Source organism: Aedes aegypti, chromosome 1 (genome assembly GCF_002204515.2).
Source record: "Aedes aegypti strain LVP_AGWG chromosome 1, AaegL5.0 Primary Assembly, whole genome shotgun sequence".
Classification (NCBI taxonomy): Eukaryota; Metazoa; Arthropoda; class Insecta; order Diptera; family Culicidae; genus Aedes; species Aedes aegypti.
In genome coordinates this window covers 279,529,981-279,553,930 of record NC_035107.1, presented here as the reverse complement: position 1 = coordinate 279,553,930, position 23,950 = coordinate 279,529,981, and the positions used below count along the sequence as shown (strand labels likewise).

The 23,950-nt window shown below is 35.6% G+C and overlaps 1 protein-coding gene across 3 annotated transcripts in view; it reads left to right on the top strand.

Annotated features, from left to right (window-relative positions):
• Positions 1-23,950, top strand: part of LOC5576566 — a 680,673-nt gene that overhangs the window by 580,504 nt on the left and 76,219 nt on the right. For all 3 annotated transcript variants that reach the window (XM_021837955.1, XM_021837954.1, XM_021837953.1), the window contains 2 exons: positions 15,855-16,040; positions 23,612-23,782. In XM_021837955.1, coding sequence (XP_021693647.1) covers positions 15,855-16,040; positions 23,612-23,782 — 357 coding nt within the window. The remainder of the gene's footprint in view (positions 1-15,854; positions 16,041-23,611; positions 23,783-23,950) is intronic.

Sequence of the window (23,950 nt, the reverse complement as noted above, 5' to 3'; positions counted from 1 at the left end):
TATTGGAGGTTTTCTAGTCAATTAATGATGCCCCCAAGGTGGCATTTGATTTCGTTTAATTACACGATTGTTAGGTAATTACCATCCACGTGGGAAACTTTTATCGGATCTAATTTAAACGGATTAATTTAACGAACATGCGGCAAGGCAATTTGAATAGTGTCAATTTAAATTGATTCATTAAAATGATAAATCACATTATTCCACCATCAGAGAGAGGTTTGAAAAACTACCGCAGAATGGTATCCATACACCCAAAACAAGATCTAATACAAAAGTCTGTGTAACATCGTTACATATACAGAAATTGTAAGGTTTTAACACAAACACTATACAAAAACCTTACATTTCGTGTATATTTTTGGGTGTACAATGTATATGGGATGAAAAATTGCTGAAAAGGTCAACAAAAAAAGTTCTTCTCAAAAGTAGGTTTTTGTCCATTCCTGCTTCTAGCTTCTTCAATTATTACTCAGAAAATCACCTCTCGGATGGAAAACATATGCCTTATCGTATTATAATTGATTGCGATGCTGTATGTATGGGTCACGTAGGTAAAAAGTGTTCTACTTAATTACAGCTCTATTTGATGAAATATTATCAGTTTTATCCTTATCTGTTCCACACCTGTATGCTATCCAGAGCCGTAGCGTGATGCCGTGGCGCCCTTGGCGAACTATCAATTGAGCGCCCCTAAGTCAAAGCTCATCTGTTTTATAACATTTTGCAAGTTAACATGAAACACTTAAGAAAAACATCCACGATACTTTTTAAAATTCCGTGGTAAATCCGTGATCGAGCTTAGGAATTAACTAAAATTTATAATTCATTGAATCATTTGTAAGACTTTGCAAAATAGAATACTAAATGTTATTTAGAGTGGAGATGAATCAAAGCTACTCCTCAAATTTTTAACAGCACAAATTTAGAAAACCAAATAGCGGTTCAAGCTAAAAGTTTAATCGATCAGTCACTAGTACCAGCGAGTAACTTATAGATCAGATATTGAGTTTGCATGGCTGTCTGATTAGGTCTAGCTTGGTGCTCTTGTAAATATGAGGTTTGGCGTCGATGTACCTTCATCCGAACAGTCAGTCAGTCTGGAGGTTATCTAGAAGATTCTTTAAGAAGAAAATGAATCGACGCCACACCTCAACTATTCAAGCGTATAAATCTACAGAATCAGGCAATCTCTCGGACTGAAAACTTGATCGATAGATCAATCGTTGACGTAAATTTCGAAACCCTATCTGGTTGTTTAGATTTGTACTCTAGAAATTTTGATGTATGGCTTCGATACATCTTCACCTTGAACAAATAGTTTATAAAATTACTGTTTATTCGTCGAAACTACCGGGTTTATCAACTTCAACCTTCAACCTCAGAGAAATTCATATTATAAAATGAACTATTGTAAATATTTCTGAACCATTTTTCATAGTATTTTAATACATTTGTTTAATATTGCAAACGAAATTTTCAGAAAATCTTGTACTGCAATGTATTAGCTACATATTGTCGACCTAATCCAGAAATTTCCTTCCGAATTCGACTTCGGAGGGTTTTTTAACTTCTCACGAAACTCTTTCAATATTTTTTTAATATTTATTCATGAATCAAAAATTTACTTCCATAATTTTTACAAAAGTAACTCAAGAAAATTTGGGTAAAAATTAAAGAAGAAGTTTTATACATACTCAAAGAGATTTAAAAAGAATTCTGCTATGAAGAAATTTTGTCAAGATATCCTCTAAAACACTATATTCTAACCTTCTAACACAGACAAACAGACGTAACACTCGTATTATTTTCATTGCACAACAGAATAGCGCCCAATTCTAATATTTGATAGTTGACCGACGGGTCACCCGTGGCGCTCGCATCACTTTTGTTCGAGTTTGACGTTTGCTCACTACCGCCACCTAGTCCGCGGTTGGCCAAATGAAGTAGTTTTAGCATTGGGCGTAAATGTTCACGTGACTATGTTTTAAATTGATAATTGTTCTAGCTGTTACGTCTGTTTGTCTGTGCTTCTAACATGATTACGGAGAAACAGTGCGCTGAATGATGGTCTTTTCAGCGAGATTATTTAGGAATGAGGGTCCACATACCCCCGATTAGGAATCGTGACTCTAGTTGCATTAAAAATGGCAGCACAGAATAAAATCGAAAATGATGTCACTAAACACAAACCTTTCTTGAAATGTTGGGAGTTCTGTACGGATTTTCAAGGATTTTTTTCTAGAAACAAGTATTACTATTATTAGGAACAACAGCCTACTTTATGTTCTAATTTCAATGTTATACAATTCTCTGAAAATCCCGTTCGCCGATAATGCTGTGGTTTCCGCTGTTAAGCCTTCAATTTTCAAAGTATAAATTTTCGTTTGGTGTCTATTTTCAAGATATACACAGATTTTCTAAAATATTTTCTGCCACAACTGATTTACAAATTATTGTCATGAGGAACTATTTAAAAAAATATTTAATAAATTTGAAAATAATAACAGCGCAGAGCGTATTATTTTTTGGGTATTGAAATGGCACACCACACTAGCCAGCAACTGTGCTGGCTGAGTTTTCTATTGTGGGCTTCCAATTTGTCCATTTAATCCAATTGCAGAGTATATGTAATGTTTAGCTTTTCGGTAGTTGTTAAACTTCATCTCGGCTGGTTAGCAGTAAACTACGATTCATAATTAAAAACAAGTATTGAAAATAATAAAACAAATATCTAAAGATTTTACAATTTACGAATATGTAACATCTGGTGGTATGCTTTCAAAATATTTTGCTTGAATCGATTCAGATAGGGTTTTAACAGTTGTTATTTTTAACAAAGATTTTTTTTCTCGAAATTTTTCTTGAAAATTGACAAAAAGCGTAACGCATTTTCGCGCCCCCTGAAGGTTTGCGCCCTTGGCGGTCGCCAACCTGGCCAACCGCACGCTACGGCACTGATGCTATCCACAACTGTAATGTGACTATATGTAACTTTTAATATTGAGAAAACATAAAAGTCTCGAAACTCGTGAGTAAGAGTTTCATAAGTTATTTTCATGATTAACGATTAAAGTATTTTTAGGGAATAACTGGAAGAACTTCAATCAGAATTTGTAGAGAAGGTTGTGTAGAATGTTGCGAAGTGTGTAAATTAATTATCAATATTATTCCTTGAAGAAGTATGGAATCTAGAATCTAGAAGCCGAGATCTTTCAAACTTGACTATCTTACATGAAAAACGATGAATTCCAGGCGATAATTTTTGAGAAAATTGAGAGTATCTCTCACTTATCGCTCTCTGTATCAATCATCGTCCGCTACACATCATGAGAGTCTGTTCATCGTCTACTGTTACAGCTCTGATTATATCGCGGGGATAACAGTGCATGATAAAACCCATTTAAACAAGATCAGAATCTGGGGGCTTTGGAGGATTAGCTATCATGTCAGTTAAGTAAACAGCTACCCCGAAAAGTAAATGAGAGAAAAAAAAATGGTTTTCTCATCGCTCTCTCTTTGGGGTGTGGTGACCTTTTCTACATGACCTACATAGCTTTCCATTTCTATACATTTCCTACATTCCAACCGAAAGTAAAGCATAACACCAAACATACCAGTAGCAACCTTAAAGCGCTGAGTAGCAAACATTCAAACTTCCTTATTCATGCCACACCAGAACCAGGTCATTAGTATAATAAAACAAAGGCATGGTCGAGTTGCGAGCGTGCTCTTAACAGCTGACCGTATAGGCTTAAGAGAGTGAGAGCGTGAGTAACGCACTTATGCGAATGTCCAATTGAAGTAGTAGAATGTAAGGTAGCTATAAGTATATGGAAAAATAAACAAAAGGCAATCAGTTTGATCAACCGCGAAGTTGCGTGACTTATGCATGTCCATTAATCCGAACCATCCACGCGACTCGCTGATGGCGACCGTCCTAAGTGAACCTGTGAATTCGCACTTAATCAAAAAGCGCCGCGAGGATTAATAAGAGACAGTTACTTAAAGTGAACAAGTGCAATTAGTGATCAGTGCAGAAACGAACCATAAAGCACTGTTGGGAAGAATGTCGAAATTAATCGCGATTTCCATAGCAATTGTAATTATTACAACAGTGATTGTCGTGAAAATTTTAAAAGAAGAATTTGACAGCTGGTGTGAAACTATGAAGCAAGCAAAATACATCACCCTTACAAACTAAGTGAAAGTGAACTAAAAGTACAAAAATGGGTGCAACCGAGTCGAAAGAAGAAAATATCATTGTGGCTCAGCAAGCCCAACAAGTTGCTCCTGCTGTAACAAAAAACAGTTTAGAATCGAATGATATTATCGCAGCATGTTTTGTACTGGCTATCTTAGCCACAAGCTCATATTTCGTGTGGCGTTGTTTTAAAAGAGAAATTGATTTGCGCATAGCGAAAAGTAACAAGAGTTCGCGTGTTACAAATGTATGAACAAGAACAATGTGATGTGACTAATGATTAGTGAAAAATAACATTGAAAAAGCAACGTGTCACGAAGAAGATCCATCGCAGTTCCAGCATGAACCAGCACAGTGGTTCCAGCAATAACCAATCAACAAATCGTCAAAATGAAGGTCATCGCCGCATTCGTCCTCTTCATCGCCGTCGTCGGAGCCCTGGCAGCAGAGGAATACAGTGCACCATAACGCACCATAAAGATAATTGATATGTGATCGGTATGTACAACCAAAGACAAGTAGATGAACTATTATCAAATCTCCAGCAAGAGCTGAAAACCCTAAGAAAATCCCCAAACAGGAAGTATTTAAAAACGACCCTGTTAGATAAACTTAGGAAAGCAAAAGAATTATACGAAAATATTCTATATATCTTAGAAGACTATGATCAATATCATCAAAAAGCATTATTAAGAGATGCTCGTTCTTTATTTAGTGAAATAAAAATATTCATTGATATCAGATTAGACTATGGTAAACATTTGATTAAATTTAAAGCACTTGCGAATATAATAATTGCATTTTTTAAACTTCGAAAAAAACATATACAAACAAACATGTTCGATTATAAAACGGCAACTTCTTTGGTACAACCATACGATGGTTCAGTTGCGGGGTTAGATGCATTTATAGATGCATCCAATCTTTTATTGGAAATTATTCAAGCTGGTGAGGAAGAAATAGCCGCAAAATTCCTCAGAACTAGACTTACAGGAAAGGCTCGTATTGGATTGCCAAATGAAGCTATAACAATACCTCTAATAATCCAAGATGTTAAAAACAGGTGTCAAGATAAAACAACACCTGAGAGTATCATAGCAAAACTTAAGGCGATAAAATCTAAACAATCAAATCAAAAATTTTGCGAAGAAGTTGAAAACCTCACTATTCAACTGAAAAATGTTTACATTGAAAGCAAAATTCCTGCGGACGTTGCTTCTAAAATGTCAACTAAGATTGGTGTAGAAGCCCTGATAAATGGAGTCAGTAATCCAGATGTGAAACTGATACTGAAGGCAGGTACATTTACAGATCTCAAGGATGCGATCCAAAAAGTAAACGAAAATATACCAGAAATCGATAATTCCGCCCAACTACTAACTATGAAAGGAAATCACAACTTTCAACAAAAATTTAATAATTATCAAAATCAATATCGGAATCAAAATAATAAACGATACGATTATCGTAACAACAACCGTGGACATTTTAACAACAGAAATTCTTACGGTAATTATTCTACCAGAAATGGAAATAATTTTCAGAATCGCATGCAACCGCGATACTTTAATAGTAATCGAGGCCATAATAATCGGAATAACAATGCTAGAAATGTCTATGTAGCAGGTGCTGCTAATGTTCCGAACTTGAATCCTGAGTCGGAAATACAAGAACGCCCCTTCGACAATAATCAACGTCAACATATGAATCGACATTTTTTAGGTCAAATGGATCAGCTGCCCCATACAACACCTCGAGCTCCATTTATACAATAAATCTGAAGGCAGCTAATTTTGTCAATCTTTGGTTAGAAGGAAATCGTGAATGTTCCTTTATAGTTGATAGTGGTGCAGATATCTCAATAATAAAAATAAATAAATTACCACCTCAACATATAGTCAATGAAAATAAACGGTTCCAAATTACAGGTATAACGCATGGAACCCAGGAAACTTTAGCTGAAACGTTAGCAACTTTATATTTTGAGAATGACATAACAATATGTCATAATTTTCAAACTGTCGATTCACAATTTCCTATCCACACTGATGACATATTAGGCCGTGATTTTTTATCTAAATTTAAATGCAATTTAGATTACGACCATTGGCTATTGACATTTAGAATTTTCAACGAAGAAATCGCAATACCAATTGAGGACAATTACCAAAACAACATATGCATACCTGCACGTTGTGAAGTGGTGCGAAGAATACCAAATTTGAATTTATCTAAAGATTCTTTGATATTGTCTCAAGAGATTCAACCAGGTATCTTTTGCGGCAATACCATCGTCTCACATCAAAGTCCATTAGTAAAATTTATTAACACAACTGATTCATCAGTCATTATTACAGATTTTGTCCCAAAAATTGAAAATTTAGAAAACTACAAACAGGCAGTGAATACAAGTTGTACTAAACCTCATAAAAAAAGAGTACAAGAAATTTTAAATTTGACAAAAGTAGATGAATTTCCTCCACACATAAAACATTCTCTTAAAAAGTTGATAGAAAAATATGAAGATATTTTTTCGCTCACAGATGAAAAATTATCAACAAATAATTTTTACTCTCAAAACATTGAACTGACAGACCAAAAAGCGGTTTACATTCCCAATTATAAAATTATTCATGCGCAAAAAGATGAAATTAACAGACAAATAAACAAAATGTTAGAAGATGACATCATCGAACCATCAACTTCACCTTTTAATTCGCCAATACTGTTAGTTCCTAAAAAGTCCGATAGCAATGAAAAGAAATGGAGATTAGTTGTTGACTTTCGTCAACTCAACAAAAAGGTAGTTGCGGATAAATTCCCGTTACCACGTATTGATGTAATTTTGGATGAACTGGGCCGAGCTAAATATTTTAGCACTCTAGATTTGATGGCCGGGTTTCATCAGATTCCGCTAGAAGAATCATCAAAAAAATACACAGCATTTTCCTCTCCATCCGGACATTTTAATTTCAAAAGATTGCCATTTGGGCTTAATGTCAGTCCAAATAGCTTTCAACGCATGATGAACATAGCAATGGCTGGATTGAATCCAGAATGTGCTTTCGTTTACATTGACGACATCGTAGTTATTGGATGTTCAGTCAACCATCACCTGAATAATTTATCAAAAGTCTTTGAAAGGCTGAGATATTATAACCTGAAACTCAACCCTATGAAATGCAAATTTTTCAAGACCGAAGTAACATACTTAGGTCATAAAATAACAGATTGTGGAATTTTACCAGATGATTCCAAATTCAAAATTATAAGAGAATATCCTGTACCTACAAATGCAGATGAAGTGCGTCGTTTTGTAGCTTTCTGTAATTATTATAGGAAATTTATTCCTGATTTCGCAGAAATAACTAAACCTCTCAACGATTTGTTAAAAAAGGGAGTTAGCTTCAAATGGAATTATCTTCATCAAGACCGATTTAATAAGCTCAAAAGTTGTTTACTTTCTCCAAAAATTCTTAGCTATCCAGACTTTACAAAAGAATTCATTTTGACAACAGACGCTTCTAACATTGCTTGTGGAGCTGTATTGTCTCAAAAATACACACATGGTGATTTACCTATTGCATTCGCCAGTAGAGCATTCACCAAAGGAGAAAAGAATAAACCCGTAATTGAGAAAGAGTTGACTGCTATACACTGGGCAATCAACTACTTTAAATCATATCTGTACGGTCGAAGGTTCAAAGTTCGTACGGACCATAGACCACTAGTTTATTTATTTGGAATGCGAAATCCAACTTCAAAGCTGACCAAAATGCGTCTCGAACTTGAAGAGTTTGATTTTGATATTGAATTTGTCCCAGGTAAAGACAATGTATGTGCTGACGCACTGTCAAGAATACCAAGTAATTCAGAAGATTTGAAAACATTAAGTATCCTTAGAGTAAACACAAGATCGATGACTCGATCATTCAGAACTAATAATAAACCGGTGGAAGTGTCAAAACCATTGAACAAGATTGATCACCTTGCAATTTGGGAAACGGACAACCCCTCGGAAGTAAGAAAACTTCTTAAAGTTAGTTGTGAAGTGCACCACAGCAAACTTTTATTAAAACTATTCAATCATAACTATCGAAAAATGTTAGGACAAATTATTGTTCCAATACTAAACAAAAATGGAAGTCAAGCTTTAGAGTTTGCGTTCCTACAATTATCAACACTCATGAGTAAATATAACAGAAACATGCTAGCAATTTCAAAGAAGGATAACATGTTCAAGAACATGTCGATTGAAACATTTGAGGAAATCGCAAATATTGCCATATCCAATTATAAAATTATCCTGTTTACACCTCCACGAATATTGAAGAATATTAAAGAAATTCAGGATATCCTCAAACAATTTCATATAATACCCACCGGTGGACATGTAGGTAGACATAGATTATACCTGAAGGTAAGAGAATATTTCGTGTGGAAAAACATGAAAAATGACATAATGAATTTTGTCGGAAAATGTGTCCAATGTAAAATAAATAAGGTCTATAGACACACAAAGGAAGCAGAAGTAATTACTACGACTCCTTCCAAACCGTTCAAAGTTATCTCCGCAGACACTGTGGGACCACTTACAAAAACGAACAACGGGAATAGATTTATACTAACATTGCAATGTAACTTATCGAAATACGTGATATTGATCCCTGTACCAACAAAAGAAGCAAACGTTTTAGCTAAAGCAATTGTTGATAACTTCATCTTAACTTTTGGATCATTTCTTCAACTTCGAACAGACCAAGGGTCTGAATACAATAACGAAGTAATTGAAAAAATATGTAAACATTTAGAAATCAAGCATACATTATCAACTGCCTATCACCCACAATCTATAGGAGCGTTAGAGAGAAATCACAGATGTTTAAATGAATATCTGAGATCATTCACTAACGCTCACCAAACAGATTGGGACGATTGGGTTAAATATTACGAATTTACCTTTAACACGACTCCACACACTGAACATGGTTATACCCCATTTGAGCTTGTTTTTGGCCAAAAGGCTAAATTACCACAAAATATTCAACATGATGTACACAAAATTGAGCCAATTTATAATATCGAACAATATCATAACGAACTTAAATTCAAATTGCAGTATACCAACCAAATTGCAAGAAAAAATCTCATTCAAAATAAAGAAAAGAGACAAATGAAAAATAATGAAGAGACTAATCCAATCAACATTTGCCCTGGAGATAGTGTATATCTTTCTAACCAAAACAGAAAAAAACTAGATCCTTTCTATCTAGGACCGTATATTGTTCATAAAAATGAAGATCCAAACTGTGTTATAATTCACCCTCAATCTAAAAAACAATCTACAGTTCATAAAAATAGGTTAATCAAAATGTAAAATAAAGCAAAAGAAAAATATGGTTTATTATTATTAATCGTTAATCGTTGTTAATTATTAACTCGTTAATCAGAATGGTGACACCATTCTTCTTTTTAAAAGGGGGAGGTGTGGTGACCTTTTCTACATGACCTACATAGCTTTCCATTTCTATACATTTCCTACATTCCAACCGAAAGTAAAGCATAACACCAAACATACCAGTAGCAACCTTAAAGCGCTGAGTAGCAAACATTCAAACTTCCTTATTCATGCCACACCAGAACCAGGTCATTAGTATAATAAAACAAAGGCATGGTCGAGTTGCGAGCGTGCTCTTAACAGCTGACCGTATAGGCTTAAGAGAGTGAGAGCGTGAGTAACGCACTTATGCGAATGTCCAATTGAAGTAGTAGAATGTAAGGTAGCTATAAGTATATGGAAAAATAAACAAAAGGCAATCAGTTTGATCAACCGCGAAGTTGCGTGACTTATGCATGTCCATTAATCCGAACCATCCACGCGACTCGCTGAGGGGCTCTCTTTCGCAGCTGCTATTTATCAAGCTTGTTACAACTCCCGAGCAACACACATGTTATAATTGCGTATTATTAACTTATATATGACTAATTTTGGTCATATATCAGTTGATAATACACAATTAAAACATGTGTGTTGCTGGGGCTTGCGAAATATAGCCGATCATGGAGCAATACAGATGCGATGTTTTTCTTCGCTCTCTTTGATCGCGTTTCAAAATCAATTGAGAACAAATTCTACAATGCCTGATCAATGCATGCTTTATTCTGACCAGTGCTGTATATCTTTTCGAGTTGGGAAAGGAAATATGGACATTTGAATTGTTAACAAAATATTGCGATCAAGTATAATTCGAATCAACCACGCGTATTTTATAAGTAATCTATACTTATATTTTTTTAACTGGAGGATTGTTCTTCACAACTGGAGCATTTAGCTATCTAAGGGTAATTTCGACGAAAAACAGTGGACCTTCATCCATCTGATGTAGAGACAACTCGTTTTTATCGGTTTTCCAGAATTCTAAGGCCAAAAGAATACCTAGATATTCAAAAATTTTCAACTGAATTTTTGTTGTTACATAAGATTTTTATTGTATGTATTTTTTATGACTTTCTATTTTAAGCATGAAAATGAAATTCTAGACAAAAATGATCTTCTACTAAATTGTTTATAAAATTGTAAGCTATTATTCTGTGTTATTCAAAACTAGGGTGGTCCACAATATCACAAAAATACACAGTGCAACAAAAATGACATTTTTGCGTGTCTCAAGGATCAAATTATGTGTCTCTAATAGATTTGGGATTGCTGAATCTAAAGTCGTTCTCAGAAATATTCCAGCACGTCACCATTTTATGCTACAGTTCGCCAAAGTTTTATAAAACCTGGTTTTATTGATGTTTACATAAAATTTATAGTTTAATTTCTCAAACTTTTTTTGTGATTTAACCCACCAAGTATGCAAAATAGGACTTTAACTTTCATATTAGATATACAGTCGACTCTCCACAACTCGATATTCTATAACTCGATATACTCTATGACTCGATGGTTTTCTCGGTCCCTTCAAATTTCCATACATCATGCCCTTCATAAGTCGATATTTCTATTACTCGATATCTCCACTAGTCGATGTCACGTGAGAGGTAAATTTCTCTCCATAACTAGATATATATTTTAAAGTCATTCTTACTTGAGGAAACTTGGACTGATTCATGTTTGGAGTTGAATAAATACTTGGAAGTTGTAATAAAAGTTGAAAAACATGAAAATAATATTAGTAAAAATAAGGTGATTTTTTAACCATTTCGAAAAAAAAGTCTTCAGATAATAGTTTGTAAAATACTGTCAACAAAATAATATTGCTTTCTTACAGAAGTGATCATATATGTATTGGAAATACAGAAATTTGTTCCTTCGATTTTGTGATTTTTTTGTGTCGGTATATTCTATAACTCGATAATTTTATAAGTCGATGGTCCCTTGAATATCGAGTTACGGAGAGTCGACTGTAATTTGGTTGAAATTGCTCGATTATATTTATATTAAATCGATTTTTTCAACATGCTTGCAGTCTTCATACAGAATTGATCGTTTCTGTTTAATATACAATACTTTTCTAAATTATCAAAAAATAATTTTTGAGCATCGAAAATATTCTGAAATTTGTGGATAAGTATTGTTATATACATGAAGTTTGAATTCTTTGGCATTTGAGCTAATAAATAACAATACAAGTTGGCAAACTGGCATGCAAGTTGGCTAAAATAGTTAAATTTTGCATTTTCAACTGCCAATGTCTCAAAAACTAGACGTGCTAAGACATTTTTGAAAACGGCAATGGATTTAGCAACCCAAAATTAAGTAAAAGCAGTATTTTGGTGCTTGAGACAAAAACGTGTTCCGCAGTGTAATGTTATCAACTTACTTATTTGCAAAAATAATGGTTTATACTCTTAGGCAAAGGAGTAAAACGTTAAATTTTGATCAACCTTGCCAAGTAAAGTTTTTCTGTTGCTCTGAATTTGACCAATCTAGAGCATTTTCCCCCAATCATCACAAGGTGATCCAACAAAAATAAGTTTTTCAAATCTATTATTTCTAATATAAACATCTCTTCAAAGTCGTCTATGAACGACTTTAAGAACTTAAAAACGCAAATTTCCATGCAAAAAGTTTGTTGATATCTATTTTAGTTCGAAAGTTATGAAAGTATTTGTGATAAAAATTATTTGTTTTTCAAGGCTTTTAATTGGAATTAAAAAAGTAACACGTCAATAGTTTTTTTTTTATATAATATACAATTTTATTTTGTGAATTGAATGCCGCCAAAAGATTTATTTTTTTATGTTTGCCCCAATAAGAGATATTAACCATCAAAGTAGACATGGTTTTGTGAGAAAAACGACAATAACTTCCAAACGGAAGGAAAAAGCGAGTTTCTTCACTCAATAAATTACGCATTTTTCAAAGTTCTAAAAGTGTTTCATAGACTATTTTGATGAGATATTTGAAAAGCCAGAAAACCAGTTTTGTTTGGACCACCTTATGTAACCGTAGCTCTAAATCGGTCAATGAAATACAAAAAAAAACTTTTTTAGCAAAGTTGCTTGAAAATGAATAGTTTACAACTTTGCTGAAGCATGTGTTTTATAGCTTCTACAAACAACTTTGTTCAAGACCGTTTTCGTCTAATGTTTCATTCTAAAGCTCAAAATGCATCCTCCTGCGTAAAACTGTTTTCTGTACCATAGTGCAATGTCATCATCTTGAACGGCCAATTTGAGGTTCTCCGGAAGATCCGGAACATCCGTAAAAGTGGACATTTTTTGAAAATTGACCTAGAAATCTGCATTTTTTTTCGGCTGATCTTGAGCAGCCCCTTTGTGGTTCTCCGAAAGATTCGGAAAAGTGAACATTTCAGAAAATTGGCCTTGAAAACCGCGAAGTTTTTCAAACGACTTGCAATGATGAGTTTCAAATTAGTATAACACCGTATGTATACAGGGTGTCCGTAAATTATCCGAACAGCAAAATATGGGAAAGATGATCTCTTATTGAAAACAATCAATGTCCATGTACCTTTTAAATCATCTATAAGTTAACACAAAATACAATTTTAAAAAATGTTTGCTTCTCACTGAGATAGGAAAATTTAAATTTTTCGTAGGCGTTTTTCCTGAGGGCTGCTTGTCATACTAGAGCAGTTTTGTCCCTAAAATCTAAAAGAGTTGAATCCAATTGTCCCATTATTATTTAAAGTAACCTACAGTTTAGTGGCTTCAAGCTAGACTGGAAATAGAAAATCATAGTTTAAAATCCAATGTGTTCTATGGACATTTCTCCGCCTTCATAAAGCTCTAAAAACAGCTCCCCTGGCTTAGTTTCACAAATATTCGAAATTGGAAATGTTTCACACTTACTGCCCAATACGTAATATAATAGGTACACGTTTTAAATCATGCAAGAATACTGAATTCATTCTGCATAGAGGCATGCCTTCAAAATGTGTACGGATAAATTACGGACACCCTATATATGCCTAACGGCACTAGAGCCTACTACATAAATGCAGTACAAAAAAAACCGTTTGAAAAAAGCTCTCAAAGCCATTTTTTAAGAAAATTGCGCTTTTCTGGATGTTCCGGATCTTCCGGAGCCCTACAAAGTGGCCATTCAAGACCTGACGACAACGACGACATTGTTAAATCTTTAGTCGGTCGTTCTAAGTTGGGGTCTAGCAATCAATAGAACTGGGTGTGAGAGATTTACAAAAGAAAAGTTTAAGTGGGATTCGAATAGTCTGGTCCCAGGACAAGAGCCTGAGTTCAATTTGCTACAAGTTTGGTATGGGTAGGCGAAATAGGTTCCTTGTCATTTCATCAATGGAATGAATTCGTTTACGTTTAGAAAGGAATATTGTTGTAAACCGAATGTGATGGAATTCACTTACGTCAGATTATAATTATCAGAAATCACGTCGACCGACATTTATTTATTTATTTATTGCAGTGCAACAATGAAACATCATAGCCTCAGCCAAACTTATCCACGGAGGGATAATATTTTGCGACCGCATTCAGAATGGTAATCACCCGGAAGTTCTCGAACTCCAACCTGCGGCTTTTTTTTTTTTTTTTTTTTATGGGCCATATCACCCCTCCCTTCTAATCCTCACCGACTATTTTATTGCTCTTAAGCTCTTGAATGGCATTCGTAATTTCCTTCAAAGTAAAAGCTGGTTGGCTTCCATCAGCCACAGTATTGACAAAGACGATTCCTCCGTTTTATTAACTCTTATTGGCTGCGCCCTCAGCACCATTCATGTGGTCATCAAAGTGCTGCTTTTACCTTTCAACCACCTCACATTCATCTGACAAGATGCTCGCTCATCCTTTTCCCTGCATATCTTTACCCGCGAGCGGGAAGCCTTTGACGGGTGCGTTAAGCTTCTGATTGAAATATCATGATTCGGAATATCCACGAGTTTACTTTATTTGTTTTCTTCTTGTGAAATGTACTTGCAAACGGAACATATTGTTGCAAAATATGGGCCCAGTAGCTTTCAAAAACTCATTCTACTTAAGTTCATTAAAAGTGCAAAGAGTATGATCAGTAGACTGATGCAAATTTTGAAGTTTTTGCTCCCCTATGCTTAAACGGTGTTAATTATGATGAAAATAATTCTCCCAAAATTCGAAAAAAATTGGAAGAAATTTGACTGTGCACACGCCATTTGCAGTTTATATGGAAATTGCTATAGAAAAGGCAAACCTTTTGTGTTCAGTCCTCAAACTTCTCGTCATAATAATCTATAGAAAAGTGAACAAACTCTTCTCATGTGAAATCTTCCCAGCTACAACTTTGCCGAAGACCACAAGAGATAGAGGGCTGAACACAAAAGTTTGGCGTTTTCCATAGTAATCTCCATATAAACTTCAAATAGCGTGTGCACAGTCAAATTACTTCCGAATCACTTCAAACTTTGGGAGGATGCTATTTACCATAATTAAAATCATTTAAGCATAGGGGAGCTAAAATTTCAAAATTTGCATCACTCTAATGATCAGTCTTCCTGTCTAGGCACTCCGAGACAAGTATTTCCAGTAAAATTAATTACAAAAATTAACATTTTCCTGCTTACATCTCGGACAAGACAAAAGAAATTAACAAAGCGCTACTCAGTTTTCCTTGTGATAACATTAATTACGTTCCACCAATGACACATCCACTTATAAGAGGATTTCTCTTTCCGGTGTAGAATTCCCTATGCAATCTCGATTCCATTTTCTCGGACCACTCGAATCAGGTCGAAACGGATTTTGTTTGATCCATCAGATCCATAGGCAACATGTTTGCTCTACATATTTCAATCGTCCTGCCCAACAAACCTCAAACGGAGCAAACACTTGACCATTTGATGCCTCCGTCTCTCTCCCTCTCTGTTATCAAGAGTGTTTGATTTACATTCAATTAAAATTTAAAACCACTTCGTTTGTGTGTTTGAGTGTGGGAATGTTCGTTTTGTTTTATTAAATTGGCATGATGAGATTGAATGGAATCAACCTGTTTGAAGCATTCATGAGTTCCGGGACTGTTACAGAAGATTAACGTTGAAGTAATACCTTTTTAGACCATTCTTTTCAAGCTTTAATGCGACTTACAATTACAAAAAAAAAAACTTGAAGTTTCAACCATAAACCATATAAAAAGAACTAACCTCAAAACCACCGTTTCTCTTCCTACCCACAGCACTGTTTGCGGCGGTCGAGCACGGACACCTGGAAAAAGCGCGCACCATCCTGGAAAGCACCGACGTCGATGTGAACAGCCTGAACAGCGATGGCCTGTCGCCGCTGGATGTGGCCGTGCTGAGTAATAACCGCTCGATGACGAAGATGCTGCTGCAGCAGGGAGCCATCGAGAATGCACACACCAGTAAGTTGCTGTTATTCTTCTGTCTTTGGGTGGGATTTTCCTGTGGATTAAAATAAGCTTGAAAGGAGTTGTCTCGCTTTCTAGAGATTGCATTTCACTTACACACTTTTCTGTAGTTTAACTCACTTATTGTTTTTGACTACTGCTGATATCCCTTATCGGTGCCTTCCTTAGTCGAGTGGTTAGAGTCCGCGGCTACAAAGCAAAGCCATGCTGAAGGTGTCTGGGTTCGATTTTCGGTCGATCCTGGATTTTTTCGTAATGGAAATTTCCTTGACTTCCCTGGGCATAGAGTATTATCGTACCTGCCACACGATATACGAATGCGAAAATGGCAACTTTGGCAAAGAAAGCTGTCAGTGGCTCTCTGGAAGTGATTGGAAACTGTACTATCAAAAATGGATTATCAATTTGTGAGCGCGTTTTATGCTTCTATTTCAAATTAGTTATATATGTAATCACAGATCTTGTTGTGACAACGGTTTAAATGTTACGTTTTTTACATTTATTGAAAAAAAATGATTAGTTCGTCACTCCAAGTGTGACATATTCTTATTCATATTTACATAATAAATTATAAAATGAATAAACCTGTATTTTTTTCTATTTAAAAAATCTTTGAAAGGTTCGATACTTAGAGTGTCGATATTTTCTTTAGATACTGATAGAAGGCTATCAATTGAGCCTGCTGTAACTTGTGAATCCTTCCTACGAAAACAAGCCTCTTCCTGTGATAATCGTGTAGATGCAGAGGTATACTCGGTCTCTAATTACAATGAATACATCACCATCATTCCTTCCTTTACCTAACGACCGTAATATGAAAACTCAGAACACATGCATGTTTTTTTTATTTTAAAAAAATCTTTGAATGGTTCGTCACCATAGGTGTCGACTTGTTTTATATTCAGTCTTCATCAATATCAAGATATGACTTTTTCATTTCAAGTAACATGAATCACATCACTTACCAAGGTGAATCCAGGTTGTGTAGCTTCTGAATTTTTCCCACTAACAACAACTCCTTCCCGTGACAACCATGAAGATGCAGAAATATACTCGGTCTTTAGTAACCGCCGTTATTGACTCTGTAATGTTTGAAATTCTCGAAATTGTACACTGAAGATGGTAATCTACTCCCAAGCTCCGTCTGTTGGCTCCTTGTGCAATTTTGATTGTTCTGGTCAACTATGAATTGTACGGTCATCTCTGCTCATAAGTCTCCCGAGAATTTTCGAAAACGTTCTCCGGATTGAGAATGCTTTTGAAATCCTAAATAACTTGGTTTTCTACTGGACTAGTGAGTCCTAAAGTTTAATTGTCGCACTTTCGAACTGGATAGCAAATTGCTTTTTCGCAATTACTTAATAGTAATTTGTTTTCCTCTTCCAACACCAGAATTGGCTTCTGAGGTTTCTTCAAAATTTTATATAATTTCCAACCGGGCTTAACTGTTTCTTAATAGAGTTGAACATTTATTAAAATATTTTTGCAGATCCTCCCGTGTAATTTTCATATCAAGATCGCTAGTGCGTTAAAATTGCCTTCTTCTTACTGTTTTAAGACGGATCCAGAGTTTAAGATCATCATCTATAATCACGGATTCGATTTTTACTTCACATTTTGAAATTGCAATCAACAATGAAAATGCTTCAACAATGGAATTTCTTGTGCAATCGTGGAAATTAAATTCTCAGAAAAAAAACAATTTCGGCAATACTACGGAAGTTTCATACCGTAAATCCTGATGCAATTCTACAGTATATTTTTAGAGGATTCTTCGAAAGATTTCCTAGGAATCTAATAGAAATTATTCTGGTATTCCTCCGAGCTCTGAGATTTTTATGAAAATGTTTCTAAAATTATTCCGGTAATACTACTGGGATTCTTACGAGAATGCCTAATATGCTTTGGAATTCTTCTAAAATGCCTCTGTAATTATTTTTTCAATATCCTTATAATACTTCTGGGACTGTTCCGAAAATCCTGTAGGAATTCTTCCGGATATCTTTGAAGGATTCTTTCTGTAAACCTTATGGGATTCTTTCGGAAATCTTTCTGAGGATCCTCTGATTACTTCCTGCTAGATTTTATCGAAGATTCTTTCATAAGTTCTTCCGGAATTACTTCTAGGAAACTTCTGGGCTTTCCTCCTGGATTTTTTCATGAAATCTCCCTGTGATTATTCTTTCAAGTATTAAAGTATAAAAGTATTTCAGAAATTCTTCTGAAATATTTCTGCATATCTTCAGAAAATCCTGCTAAAAGGCTTCATAATATTTTTCAAATATTTTTTTTCGGATTTTTCCTAGAATTATTCCCGCTCTTCCGTAAATCCTTATAAGATTCAGCCGGAAATATCATATCATTCAGATATCATTCAAGAATGCTACCGAAAGTTTTCCTGTGATTCAACCGTGAATCGTTCTGGTATTCTTCCGGAAAATCTATTGGGATTCTTCAGAAAATAATTCTAGGAATCTTCCGAATTTCATTATGGAACTCTTTATAAAATCATTTTGGGAATATCTTTGGGATTGTAGAAGGATTCCCAGAAAAATCCTGAGTTAATTTGCGAAAGAATCACAAAGAGATTTCTGAATGAATTTTAGGGGGGTTTCTGGAAGAATTACTTAAGGATTTCCATGAAAAACTGAACTGAAAGAAAGGATTTATGAAAAAATAAAAAATGCATTTTTGATTATGACACACAATGATGAAGAATCCTTATAAGGTATTCAGGAAAATCTCAGGGTTTTTGGAAGAATTCCCTAAGATATCCGGAAAAAAATCCAGAAATTTTTACGGAATAATAGCAGCGTGATGTCCGGAAAAACTACGGATTTCCATTTGTATTCTAGAGGGATTTTGTTAAGAATAGAATTTTAGAAAATCTCCAAGGAAAATAACTGTTAAATTACAAAAAAAATCAAGAACATTTTCGCGAAGAATGACAGAGAGATTGTATCAGAATTCCAAACAGATATTCGAAATTTTCCCAAAAAGATTTCTGAGAAAATTTAAGCAGGATTTCCGTTAGAATTGAATATGGATTTCTAGAAAGGGCCAGAAGGATTTTCAAACAATTACTGAGGAGTTTTCGGAAGAATTTCTGAGAAAATTCTTGAAAAACTTTGGATGATTTCCATATGAAAGATTTTTAAATAAATCCCCGAAAGATATTTGGCAAAGTTTCAACAGAATTTCCGGAAGTATTCCATAGAATTTGAACGGAAAACAGTGAACAGTGAAAGAATAGATGTTTTACTATGGTTTCAGATGGATTCCCGGGAACATCCCAGACGAATCGGAATAATCCCAGGGAAAATCACGAAAAAATTATTGATGGATTTCCGGAAAAAAAAATCAGAGTGCTTAATATAATAATTTCGGATGAATTTCCGAAATAAATCCTGCAGGAATTTTGTAAATAACCTCGAAATATTTCTGGAGAAATCTTCAAAAGATATTCAGAAGAATCCCAGATTTTTTTCGAAAGAATTCCATTCCTTTGGAGAGCAATCATAGAAACATTTTTGGCAGAATTCCAGGGAAATTTTACGGACGGAACCCGGAAGGTTTTCCATAAAATCCAATAGGAATTTCCGGGGTAATCCAAGAGAAAATCCCAGGAAGATTTTCGGAAGAATCGCAGAGCGATCAGAGTGCTAATATTTTCAGAAAGATCTACGAAAGAAGCTAAGAGATAATCCCGAAAGATTTTTGGAAGAATCCAAGAAGGGTTTTTCGGAAGATTCTCCCAGTATCTCGATTTTCTGTAGTATCATAAAGAAATTGCAAAAGGAATCCCAAAAGCACATCCGGAATAATTCAAAACGGATTATTGAACGGAACTGCTCGAGATAGGTATATGAAACAACTACAGAGGGGTTTCCTGATAAATTTCAGTAGGGTTTCGTATAAAGAACTTCATGAGGATTAGTGGAAGAGAGATTTTTAGGATAATTCCAGAGAAATTCAAGGAAGAATTTATGATGAATTCCAGGAAGAATCTCAGTGAGATTTTCCGAAGAATCCCTGGAGCATTTTCAGAAGACTCCCAGAAAGCGGTAGTATTTCTTGAAGAATCCTAAAGTGATTCAATTTATAATCTTTGATGAACTTCAGGAAGAATCCCAGAATAAATGAAAGAAGAATAGAAAATAGTCATTAATACATAAACATTAACTTTAGTTATTCGATGACTATTTTTTAGTGTTCAATCACAATTGTTATTTTTTTCGTGCACGCGCTCGAGAAATGAATCTGGCCATGGTGCAACAACCGCGCTACATTCTATGAATTCTATGCAACGAAAATTTTCGGCGCTATTCTCCAAATTCACTCACCAAAGCCATTTTGGTGAATATCAAAATACAGCTACGTTCGCTGGAAGTTTCGATTGAGCTGGCGAATAATAAATTACCTTGTCCGAGTGAGCTGAAGATGAAAGGACACAAAAATAGGTCCTGCTGCTATCTAGGAACCTATAATCGTTTCTCCAGAAATTTTTACGAAGATATCTGAGTGAAGATCCAGAAAATCATCAAGGAATAGGGAAAAAAGCACACCAAAGTTTCAAAAGTTTTTGTTTCAAATGACGAAAAAAGTTGATGTTTTGTATGCCAAAGAAAGATGGAATTCCACCACATGCTCCATCCAGTCGATCATTACGATAAACAAAACAGTTTGAATTTTTTTGAGTTTGAATCTAGGTTTCAAATAAGTTCCAGTAATAACTGCTATATGTATGTTATTATCTGTTAGAAAGTTAAACAACTCGATCTTTTTACTTTTCAAAGAACGAGTGTTTGAACCCAAAATATTTAAAAAATATTTGGATTCATTAGAGAAACGCATTTTATCAGTAAATTTTATACCAACTTGGACTGCTTCAGCCGTAGTGGTGGTTTTGAACATTGCATTAATCATTTCATTCAATTGTTCAGGAAAAAAATCAATATCAGAGGGGGACATTTGATTAGAAGTAGGTGCATTTTTTATGATTTTTTGATGGGATTTCCATTGATGAAGAGACAGAGTAAAAGTTACTTGCGGCGGCAGATGTATTTCGATTTGATTTTAAACAATCAGAATGGTTACCCGTAGGAAGACAATTGAAAGAGAGGAACTAAAATTACCTGAGACAATATTGGCATAGGATTTTCCTTCGGTAAATCCATTCAAATTCAGAAGATTCCAACGTTTTCCCGATGGAAGCAAAGTGGTTTGTCAATGAGCATGATTATAATCTTCCTGATGGGTATGATTATTCGGCAAGCGATCGTTAACCGAAAAAATTAGAATTGTTGGAGATTCTGCCTGGAGAATTACTACAAAAAACGTTGCCGTCCATCTGCCTGGTACGAGCCTCGTTGATTCGTTTATCCGAAGGGCAATCCCAAAAGTTAGACTTATGGTTGCCCCCGCAGTTTGCGCATACAAACTTTTTAGTGTTGCCTTCACAGGACAGACGTCCTCAGCGTGAGAAGAACCTCCGCAAATCATGCATTCGGCATCCATGCGGCAATGTTTGGTACTATTACCCTACTTTTGTCACTGACGGCGCTGAGTGGGATTCTGGAAATTTCCTCCAGGTTTCTGGAATTGTTCCCATGTCACACGGACATCGAACATAAGTCTTGCTGTTTCTAAAACTTTAAAATTATGTAGATCACTTTTGTTAAAGTGAACTAAATAATGAGAAATTCATTTTCGTGGAATGCCAGTTTATGTTATCTGAAGTCCATGTAAATCACCCAAGTAACCAGATAGCACTTTAATTCGCCCTCCGTGCTAATAAAGGGCTATTATAGAGCTGACGAGCCCCATATTAGCCGTATAGCAGCCCTATAAGGCCAAAAAGGCGAATTAGCGGGCTAGTGGTTACTTGGGCATTCATTCCATTTTTGTAGTCACTTGAGAGACCTTCCAAGAAGACTTTGAACAATCGTTCAGTTTTGTCGTCATAAGTAAAAAATTGTGCTTCTTCTCTTCAAGATGTTTGAGAAGAAGTTCGCGATCTATAAATGTTTCCGGCAAAACGCGACAGTCTCCTTTCTTTGCGATTTGGAAGGAAAACTTAATTTCCCTTATGGAGTTGAAGATTTCTTACCTAAATCCCCCAAATTTGGAACAACTGACGACGATAGGCGGCACACTTTGCTTCCTCACTTGGATCAAAGAACCTGGGCTAGAGGCTGCTTCGATTTGATGTTCGGAAAATATATCTAAAGCATCGAACTGATTGCTCATTTCGATGCAATTATCAAGATTAACCATTTCACCCTTGGAAGAAAGCACACATTGCGGAGAAACGTTCTTTCTTCAATTTTTGCCACGTTTAGTGACAGTTTTAAATCCCGCTTTTTGGAAGGAAGTTATGAATTCAGAGATTCACTCTTCCTTCTGTTCGTGGTTGCAACCATGTTCAGTGAGTAGATGAAAAACCGAATTTAGTACTATACCATTTAATTCCACTAGAGTTTGTATCTTTTGACAGATACCCGTATTTCAACCACAACTGTAAGGCCGTCTTCAGTGTCGTGAACACTGAAGACGGCCTTACAGTTAAGGTCGAAATACGCGTATCTATCAAAGAATACAAACTCTAGTGGAATTAAATGGTATAGTACTAAATTCGGTTTTTCATCTACTTATAGGTATTCTACTAAACAGCTCGAAGATTTATTATCATGTTCAGTGAATAAACGGAAAAAGAAGAGACCTTCTAAGAGGTTTTTTTTTTAAAGACGGTGTCCAAAAAGGATTACCACCGCTAGTTTTCACTAAAGGGTCTTACGAAAAATCGGAGGCACGGGTCCAAACAGGGATCGAATAGATATCAATAGATAGAAAAAAGTAGTCTTCAGTCTTTCTACTTTTTTGCAGCACTGAGAAGTAATTCTATGTTTCTGTATTTGAACTACTCTCTTCAGTTAAGTTGTTGTTTTTTCCTCACGTCAATTCTTCACATTTTGCTTGTATCCTTAGCACAGTACGATAGCATATCATACTCCTTTAACCCCATGTCAAGGACTCACGCCGGGACATGTCTGCCATTGCACGCATTTCTATTATAAGACCAAACCACCGCCACCGGAATTTCCCCGGAGATAAATTAGTTTTTAATTAAATTTGATAATTAAAACTGGCAGTCACAATAGAAGCTCGAGCACAACACCCTTCAAACTTGGAGCATAATGGTTCAAACCCTAGACCAGAGCTCCACTGAATCAAATCCCGGGCCCTGCGTAAAGGCCCTTGTTTACCATAATTGGTGCCGACGACGGAAAAATTCACCCTTCATTCACAGTACATCGCCAACCTCTGCACTAAGGTGGCCCATAATAACCAAACTACAAAAATCTTAAGTGAGTTTACAGATTCCGCTCAAATTTTCACAAAAGCTTCTTGGGAGCCAAATATACAAATTTGAAAGGAGTAACTTAAGAATTTTACGGTTCGATTTTTCCCATACTGAAATGGACCACCTCACTCCCTACGCTCTATGATGGGTAATTCCCATACTGATTCTCCTTCTGCCTTGTTCTCGTTTTCCTTCCAATTAGTCCAAGCGGCCGCCAACAACGTCGGACTGCATCTGAATAACTTGCTGTGCGAAGCGGAAGCCACCATCCACGAGCTGGGGAATTTCGACTCGGGCCAGCACCAGACGCAGCAGGCCGGAAGCGGGCCTGGCGGAGGAGCCGGCGGAAAGACGTCCTTCACCAACATCATAGGTAAGTGTGCGGAGTTGCAGTTGTGTTGTATTGTAACCATGTATTTATGCCGGGTCGGAAAACACAAAGACGAGATTGACCCTACTTTCGGCGAAAACGGCAGACAACAGAGTTAGTTGTCTGCAATGTATTTTGTGTGGGGGTCGGAAGCCATTTGAAGATCTGAGG